The following is a 9,737-nucleotide window of genomic DNA, read 5'->3' as shown; positions in this document are numbered from 1 at the left end:
GTTCAGCAGATTCTTTGTCTGGTGAGGACCAGTTTCTTATAAGTGGCACCTACTTATTTGTCCTCAAATGGAGGAAGGGACAGAGGAAATTCTTTAGGGCCCTTTTTTATAAGGGCACCAATCCCCATTCATGAGGAAAATATCTTCATGAACTAACAACCTCCCAGATGCCTCTTTTTCCAACACTGGGGATAAAGTTTCAACGTATAAATTTTTGGGAAGACACAAACACACCATAGCCATGTGCTTGTTGGTATATATATGAGTAAATGAGGAAATAAGTATTTACAAAGCAGTAATACTGTTTCAAGAATATCAGGTGTTTGCTTTTTATTTTTTAATTGCCATAGGGCATGTGTGCTTGCTAGAGGAGAAGGCAGAAGAAAGCACCTCCTAGTGGGGATTGTTACGCCCCTTTTCCCTTCTCCATTTCTCTGTCCTGTCAGGATTTGGGGCACACACATATTTGCTTGGTGTGTCTTTCAAGTACATGGGGGCTAAGATTCAAGTCATGAATGGCCATGGGGAATCCAGCTTCTATAGCCACCAGACCATTGGGCTGGCCCAAGAAGATTTTTTTTTTTTTAATTTGCTTTTCTGAATTATAAACATGATTATTTAATTGATCATTGAAAATGTTACACATTACATGGTCCTGTGGTTCCTGATTTCCCTACCTGAACATATTAGCCATATTTGGTGTTGAGTATGGAGGAATATTGTTTTGATTGAAATGAATCTCTTATGTTTTTTTTTTTTTAGGTGTTGGGTCTTCAGCTCTCAAGAGGCCATTTGAAGATGGGTTAGGAGATGATAAAGATCCCAATAAGAAGATGAAACGAAACTTAAGAAAAAGTGTGTAAAGCTTTTATTCTTAAAGATGTGAGCTAGAAAAGATTTTATTGCCTCACATAGGAAAATAAATGAAGCATTTGATTGATTTGAATTGAAGTTTTAAGACCAGAGCTTACATTAGAAATTGGTCATTGAAGAACTTTTTTGTGTCAAAATACTTAATACTGAAAAATGAAAATTATTGTGTATATATAGTAATGCATTTTTTAAAATAGCATAATAAGTAAAGACTACTTACACAGTACAGTTAATTTGTATATGTGTCTTTGTCTTCAAATAATCCTTTTTAAAATTACCTGGTGAATTTGTAGTGATCAAAAGGAGCCTACAAATGCATACATTTAAGAAAAATGGCTTTTTAGTTAATTTCTCATCTCATTCTTCTTTCTTTAACAGTCCTGGATAGTAAAGCAATAGACCTTATGAATGCACTAATGAGGCTAAACCAGATTAGGCCTGGGCTGCAGTATAAGCTCTTGTCTCAGTCTGGCCCTGTCCATGCCCCAGTCTTCACAATGTCTGTCGACGTGGATGGCACAACATATGAAGCCTCAGGACCATCCAAGAAAACAGCAAAGCTGCACGTAGCAGTGAAGGTACAGTATTGTTTGTAGGCAGCAGTGTTTTGCTATATTACATTCTAAATAAGGTAGCTTATTTTTCTATAGTAAGTTAATAATATTTGAAAATTTTAATGACTAACATATATAGACTTTTGCTACCTTGGGTTCATACTCTTTTTTGTTGTTGTTATTATTGGAAAAGAATATGTGTTGATTATACATAGTTTGGGACATACCAAAAAAAAGTAAGGAAATAAAAATATGTCAATTGCACACTTTTGAAGCAAAGCACATTAATATTTATATATAGTTGGCTTTTTTATTTCTAGTCTTTTTCAGTTTTGTTTGTTTGCTTCTTTTTTTTGGAGAGGTTTTTGCTATAGGGTGCCTGCACTCACCAGACATACAGAGAGAGAGAGAGACAGAAAGCAAGAAATCACTCCCCAGGGGGGATGGCCACGCCACAATCCCTTCTCCTCCGTTCTCCTCTCAGGATCTTGGGCATGCACGCACACGCGCCCAGCGTGAGTTTAAGCCACCGGGTCTGGGACTCAAACCGCTGTTGACTACGTGGGAGTCCAGCTACATAGCCATTACGCTAACTGCTGGTCCCTGTTTGTTTGCTTCTTTTTAAGTTGGATACACACACAGTATATATGTAGTTTTACCCTCTGATATTTTTTTCATTTAATAGCTTACCAGTATTTTCCTTTGTTAAAATCTTCATACATGGGAACCAGCAGTTAGCGTAATGGCTATGTCGCTGGACTCCCACATAGTCAACTGTGGTTCACGTCCTGGACCCGGTGGCTTAAAACTCACGCCAGGCGCATGTGCGTGTGTGCCCAAGATCCCAAGAGGAGAATTGAGGAGAAGGGTTTGTGGCGTGACCATCCCCCCCGGAGGGTGATTTCTTGCTTTCTGTCTCTCAGTCTCTCTGTCTGTCTGTCGAGCGCACGTGCCCTATAGCGAAAACCTCTCCAAAAAAAAATAAAAAACTTCATACATAATTGTTAATGGTTATATGGTTAATTTGACAAGGCTGTACTGTTATTTGTTTAAACATTTGTCTGTTGTTGGATACTTTGCTCTTTTTGTAATTTTTTTTTTAATCACAAATACAGTTGATCAGTATGTTTGTACATGGTGCTTCTATATTTTATATTATTTCCTAGGGAATAACATCCAGAATTGGGCCAATCAATCATGCCATGTGGGTTTGTAGAAAATTTCCAAGTAGGGGGCAGCAGGAAGAGTGGAAGTTAAGACAATTGGACTCCCACACGTTGACTATAGTTTGAGCTACAGACCTGGTGACTTGAAAGTCACGCTGAGTGTATGTGTATGTGTGCCCAAAATCCCAGCAAGAAAAGGGATTACACTGGGCCATCCCCCTGCGGTGGGGTGATTTCTCAACTTTCTCTCTTTGTTTCTCTCCATCAAGTACATGTGCCCTATGGCAAAAACCTTAAAAACATTTTTAAAAAAGGAAAATTCCAGGGAACCAGCAGTTAACATAATGGCTATGTCGCTGGACTCCCACGTAGTCGACCGCGGTTTGCGTCCTGGACCTGGTGGCTTAAAACTCAAGCCGGGCGTGTGTGCGTGCGTGCCCAAGATCCTGAGAGGAGAATGGAGGAGAAGGGATTGCAGCGTGGCCATCCCCCCTGGGGGGATGATTTCTCGCTTTCTGTCTCTATGTCTCTCTCTGTCTGTCTGGTGAGCACACGTGCCCTATAGCAAAAACCTCTCCAAAAAATAAAATAAAATAAAAAAAGGAAAATTCCAAAATAATGGAATCTCTCTATAAGTGTATTTGACCTCTTGTAGGCAAATGCCAAAATGTCAAAGACATGTAGTCTGAAGATCAGTTTTCAGGTAGAAAAGGACCTAAGAGTGAGGCAGTCATTCTGTTTTATGTGTATTATTATGTAGATGCAGATGCTCTCCTAGATACTGGGGATATAGCAGTCAGCAAAAAGTCCCTGCTCTCATGGAGCTTTTACATTCCATTGTGATAGGAGAAGGAAACACAGCAAATATACGAATGCATTATATGATTTGTTAGATAGTGTTTAAAACAATGCAGAAAAGTATTAAGCTGTGAAAGTATCAAAATGGAATTTTTTTTTTTCTGCTTTGTTTACAAGAGGAGGTTTCTTTTTTTTTTTTCTCGAGAGGTTTTTGCTATAGGGTGTGCGTGCTCACCAGAAAGAGACACAGAAAGCGAGAAGTCACACCTCAGTGGGGATGGCCACACCACAATCCCTTCTCCTCCATTCTCCTCCATTCTCCTCTCGGGATCTTGGGCACTCATGCACACGCGCCTGGCATGAGTTTAAGCCACCAGGTTCGGGCCTCAAACCGCGGTTGACTACGTGGTAGTCCAGCGACATAGCCATTACACTAACTGCTGGTCCCCAAGAGGAGGTTTCTAAAGTATACCGAAGAAGTGTGAGTTTAAAATGAAGCAGGAAAAGAAAACCAAGAGCAAGGGACATGTGAATCAGGAATAAAACTAAAAATATATTTTAATGACATGGCTATAATGTATGCTAAAAATGAGTCACAAATTAAGAACTAAGTTCTGTAGTGATTGATATAAAAAGCTTGTGAAGTGTACGATTCACTGTCCGTCACATAGAACCGGCAGTTGATTGTGCTGTTTGGTATAAAGATTAGGTGGTCGTTTCTCCTTGGGTAGATCTTCATATAATCAGCAATATCCTTTTAAGACCATCTGTGATGCCGTAATACGTTTTATGGGTTGTCTCTTAGAATGACTTTTCATATAAACAAGTGGCCCCATAGCACATTGCAACTTGGTTAAAATTTGAAGTTAACTGGCAAATTTTGTAATGTGATAAGATTTAGAGGCTGAACTGTTTTTAGTAGATCTACTGATATATTTTCATAATAAAATGGAACTTGAATGAACTGGGTATGCTTTTCTTCTTCAATTCCTAAGTTAATTATTTTTTGTTCAACTGAGCTTTGGTGAATATTGAAGAACTGTAAGCTTGTGATTAAACTTGCTGACAAACTTCTAAAGTGTAGATATCAGTTACAGCCTGAATGACATGTGAGGGATCTGAGGGAAAAGTTAATGGCTTATTATGCCTCATGTGGAGATAGAAGGCCTTTATATTTTTATGCCTTGAGTTGCAATATCTAGTTAACTAGTAAATCTGAAATTTGTAATGAGTTCAGTTGCCCTTTTTGAAAATGAGATAGATTAGACTTTTTAAAAAAAGAATTACTCATTTAATTTTATTTATCATTATCATTGTTATTACTATTATTATTTATTTATTTCGACCAGAAAGAGAAAGAGAGAATGAGAAAGTGAGAAAGTAAATTATCAGGTCCAGGAATCGAACCACAGTTGGCCATGTGGGAGCTCAGTGCCTTAACCATCATGCCACCTGCCAGCCCAAATAGACTAGACTTCTGATCTACTCTGATAGAATACTAAGTATCAGAGTAAACCAACTTTGAAGATTTGAAAACCTCTCTTTGGGTACTTTCTTGGCTTAATATTTTTATTGTTATTTATTTTTATTTCATTTCATTTATTTATTTAGGTTTATTTTGCCGTGGGACACATGCATTCACTGGAAAGAGAGAAAGGAGAAGTAAGAAATCACCCCCCAGGGCAAATGGCCACAATGTAGTCCCTTCTCCTCCATGCTCCTCTTGAAATTTCGGGCACTCATATACATGTGCCCACAGTGTGAATTTTTTAGCTGCTAGGTCCAGGACTTGAACCCTGATCAGCCATGTGGGAATACAATGCCTTGACCACATGCCACCTGATGGCCCATATTTATTTTTAGTTTTACAAATTCACTGTAAAGGTGCATACATACTCTCATCAGAGAAAGCCAGGAGAAAAAAAAGTGAAGAAACACCCCCAAGGTGAGGGTGGCCATACCATAGTCCTCCTCCATTTTCCTCTCGGGGTTTTAGGCATACTGGCATTCATGCCTACTGTGTTTTTCAAGCTGCCAGGTCTGGGACTTAAACTACACGTGCGGGATCCAGCTTAGTCTTAGATCACTGCTTAAGATATATAATATATATATATATATTTTTTTTTTTTTTTGAGAGGTTACGGACGCGAACCACAGTCAACTATATGGGAGTCCAGCGACATAACCATTACACTAACTGCTGGTCCCTGCTTAAGATTTTTAATGAGCAGTATAACGTGAAAGTCTGTTACTGGCTCCCAGTCAGTCAGAAGTAGATTTCAGTCTTTTTGGACCTCCATAGTCTTACTACGTTTATGTACTAGGTAATTGTGCTCCAGACTTTGCTTTCTGTGTTGAGGCAGAAAATTCTGTTTTCACAGAGATTTTGTTGTAGTTCTGTTTTCTTTCTTTTTCTTTTTTTTTTGGGAGAGGTTTTTGCTGTAGGGCACGCACACTTGCCAGAAAGACAGAAACAGAAAGCGAGAAATCACCCCACAGGGGAGATGGCCATGCTGCAATTCCCTTCTCCTCCATTCTTCTCTTGGGCTCTTGGGCATGTGCACACATGCGCCCAGTGTGAGTTTACGCCACCAGGTCCAGGACTTGAATCGCGATCTACTACATGGGAGTCCAGCGACATAGCCATTATGCTAACTGCTGGTCCCTGTAGTTCCGTTTTCTGAAAGTTACTTTTGGCTTTTCTTTTTCTTATTAGAGGTATATAATGTGTATTTTATAGTTTATAAAATTAGAGAAAATCTGTAATTCTAACACCTAGAAATAATAACCATTAACATTTTGGTATGTATTTTTTTCAGTTCCCTTCCCTTTCTTTAAAGCACTGAAAACTCACTGAAAGTGAATTGATATAAACTCATTGAGTGGCAAAACCTGACCTGAATTGATGTGGGCCTATTTTTAATCTTTATTATTCCTTTTAGTGTGAACATTTTATATGCTTCTTGGCACAAATATGAGGTAGCACCTGAAAACCTACTGAGGAATTTAAAAATATATGGTTTAGGTATTAACTTTAAAAACTTAAAATTATAAATTCTCAAAGTAACCAGGCTCTTAGATTTCAGGTAAGGAATAATGGACTTATATAATGTGTATTTTAAAAAAGAAAACACTTAAACCAGGATCATGCTTTTTTTTTGTTCATCTAAAAATACTTATTAAAAAATAGTTAACACAGTAATTGCTCTCATCTTTAGTGATGGCCTCATAGTTCATTCTTATCAAGCTACCATAATGTAGCCAATCATTTCAGATATAGATGCTTCCAGATTATTGCTTTACATTTTTTTGAACTTGCCTGATTATTAAGATATATTCCAGAGATGGAATAACTAGGTTAAAAGGAAAGCAGATTTAAATAACTCATTAATTCATTAAAAGTATATTGGGAGGGACCAGCAGTTAGCATAATGGCTATGTCACTGGACTCCCATGTTGTTGACCGTGGTTCAAGTCCTGGACCCGGCGGCTTAAACTCACGCCGGGCACGTGTGCATATGTGCCCAAGATCCCTAGAGGAGAATGAAGGAGAAGGGATTGCAATGTGGCCATTTCCCCCACCCCCCCCCCCCCCGGGGGGGGGGGGATTTCTTGCTTTCTGTCTCTCTGTCTTTCTGGTGAGCACACGTGCCCTATAGCAAAAACCTCTCCAAAAAAAAAAAAAAGTGTATTGGGAAAGCCAGCAGGTGGTGTGGTGGTTAAGGTGCTAGATTCACATGTGATTGACTGTGCTGTGAGTTTGGGACCCAGCAGCTCGAAAATCATGCCAGGAAACTGTGCGTACATGCCCAGAATCCTTTAAGGAGGATGGAGGAGAAAGGATTTTGGCATGACCATTCCCCTGGGGAATGATTTCTCACTTTCTATATCTCTGTCTCTCTCTAGCAAGCATACATGCCCTATGGCCAAAAAAAGAAACAAGTGTATTGGGATTCCTAGTAAATGTCAGGCAATGTAAGTTGCCACCCATAAGGGTTCTACCACGTTATAAATTCTCTTAGGAAATGAATTTCAGAACAGTTTTACCTCTAATGTGTTTATGCAAATAGGTTCTACCAGATAAAAATCCTTGCAGTCCTTGCTCAGTAGCTTAGTTCGAGGATCTATACCTGTTAGGACAAATCACAAGCAGAACGAAATCAGAACAAGAAGATACTGGTTTCTGCCACATGAACCTGACCTGGCTGCCCAGCAGCAGGAACCCTAGAGTGATGGAGATTTAAAAGCCAGTTTTCCCTTTCCTCTTCCAATTCTTTATCCTGAAGCTCTTCATAATGGAATATAATCTGTCTTAAATAACAAAAAATCTTAGTTACTGTGGGGAATGGATCAGGTAGACCAGCGTGGGGGTGGGGTGGGGGTCGGGGAGGGGGGGATGGCAAGGACTTGGAGTCATGAGATGTCCTGAGAAAACAGAATCAGATCTCCATTGAGTAGAGCGCCCTCGTGTGGCTTCTTCTTCTCTTAGCCCTTAGTCTTGGAGAGTATCCTCTTTCTTCATCCCAACCTTTCTCCATCTCATCCTTCTTATAAGAAGAAAGGGACATGATTACACACAGCCAGTTCTCTAGTTGCCTTGTTCCTATGAATTAATCTTGAATCTATTCAGTTCAGTTGATGTGTTTATTAGGTTTGAATTTATTTCCTGGACACTTGAACTCCACTTTTTTAAAAAAATATTTTATGCTTAAATAGTCATTCTAAACAGACTTCGATTCTGTTGGAGAAAGTTAGAGCCAGACAGTTGTTTAAATGATAAAAACAGATTTTACTCAGGTACTATTCCAGTTGAAGAAGCAAGATCTTAATATAGAGCTGTGCTCAATTCTGAATTCAGTATTGACAAGAGGAGATTTGTAGCCAAGGAATAGAAAAGGATCTGTGGGTTACTATAAGGAAACATTAGGGATAAAGGGGGATTTCTGGTGAAATAGGATTCTTGCTGAAGGTAGGCTAGGGTGATCAGCCACCATCCAGGGAATGGTGGGTGCTGAAGTTAAATCATATATCAAAGATGATTACATATTGAGGATGGAGATTCTAGCTAAACCAACAGCAGGATTCTTGCTACATCTGGGCTCTTAAGGATAAGGCTTAAGAATGGGCCTAGTTTAGAAATGGCTCAGTTGATGTTGTGAAGTTGGGAAAACCTACATACCTTGTTATTGGAATAAACACACTTATTTATGATGCTTGGCTTTTGATTTGCATCCTGTGTTAGCTACAGTTAATTTCAGACTAATAGCTATTTTTTTAAATGAAATTAGTCAAGGAAAGCATATTTGCAGGTCTCAGGCAGTAGAGGTGTTTTCTTTATAAAATATAGATGGTGTCTAACCAAATGATATTAGTGTACTTAGGGTAAAGTACTACGTGGGTACTTTGAGAACTTAAGATCTTAAAAGAGGATTCTTGGCTTAATTCCCAAATAACTACACAGAATTTATTTATGAAGAGAATGCCAAGTTCTCCATATGCCTTGAGTTAATTAATTTCAAGTTCTCTTGATATACAGAGTTCTACTTAAGCTTGTTTTTTGTTTAGAGCAATATTGTTTTATTTATAGTGGTAGAATCTTTTATATAAGATGCTATCATCTATGCAGGCTGGCTTCTCATTTGTGTAGCCCCTATAAGCAGTTTTTTGAGACACCTATTAAGTATAGTTAGTGTTATTAAAAAATAAAAGATTTTGCTTTTACACGTCAGCAACTGAAAATAATTAAAAACTGAAGCAAATATAAGGATGTTTAAGAACTGGGCCCTGTATCTTCTATATAAACCTTTAATTAGTAACTGACAAAACATATCTACCTTTTTTTTTTTTTGAAAGTTTTTTTTGCTATAGGGCTCGTGCACTCGCCAGAGAGACAGGGAGAAACAGAGACAGAAAGCGAGAAATCACCCCCCCAGGAGGGTCGGCCACGCCACAGTCCCTTCTCCTCCATTCTCCTCTTGGGATCTTGGGCACGCACGCACACACACCCAGCGTGAGTTTTAAGCCACTGGGTCCAGGACGTGAACCACGGTTGACTACATGGGAGTCCAGCGACACAGCCATTATGCTAACTGCTGGTCCCAACAATATCTATCTTGAAAGAGACCGATGGGCCAGCTTGGTGCAGAGGTAACATACTGCTTAAGTGAATCTGGATCCCTATGGAAGATAATGCAGGTTTGATTCTCTGGTTGTCTTGTATGGGTATGTGTGTTCCTGTGGTCCTGCCTGCCTGGAAGGGCTTGGAGGGGAATCAAAGGAAGAAATCCTGTTGAGTGTGTGTGTGTGTGTGTGTCTTTCATGTAAGAAAATTAAGAAAGACTTAATA

General features: G+C 39.1%; 1 protein-coding gene across 4 annotated transcripts in view; it reads left to right on the top strand.

The window, feature by feature from the left end:
- STRBP (spermatid perinuclear RNA binding protein) overlaps positions 1-9,737 on the top strand; it is a 167,013-nt gene that overhangs the window by 125,273 nt on the left and 32,003 nt on the right. For all 4 annotated transcript variants that reach the window (XR_001371112.2, XR_003551006.1, XM_006158218.3 and 1 more), the window contains exons 11-12: positions 763-855; positions 1,252-1,451. Coding sequence is in view for 2 of the 4 variants with exons in the window: in XM_006158218.3 (XP_006158280.1) it covers positions 763-855; positions 1,252-1,451 (293 nt within the window). In the remaining 2 variants the exon portion in view is untranslated. The remainder of the gene's footprint in view (positions 1-762; positions 856-1,251; positions 1,452-9,737) is intronic.

Source organism: Tupaia chinensis, unplaced genomic scaffold, assembly GCF_000334495.1.
Source record: "Tupaia chinensis unplaced genomic scaffold, TupChi_1.0 Scaffold000575_1, whole genome shotgun sequence".
Lineage (NCBI taxonomy): Eukaryota > Metazoa > Chordata > Mammalia > Scandentia > Tupaiidae > Tupaia > Tupaia belangeri.
Note: the sequence above shows the minus strand (reverse complement) of the source record. Positions and strands in the feature narration are given on the sequence as shown.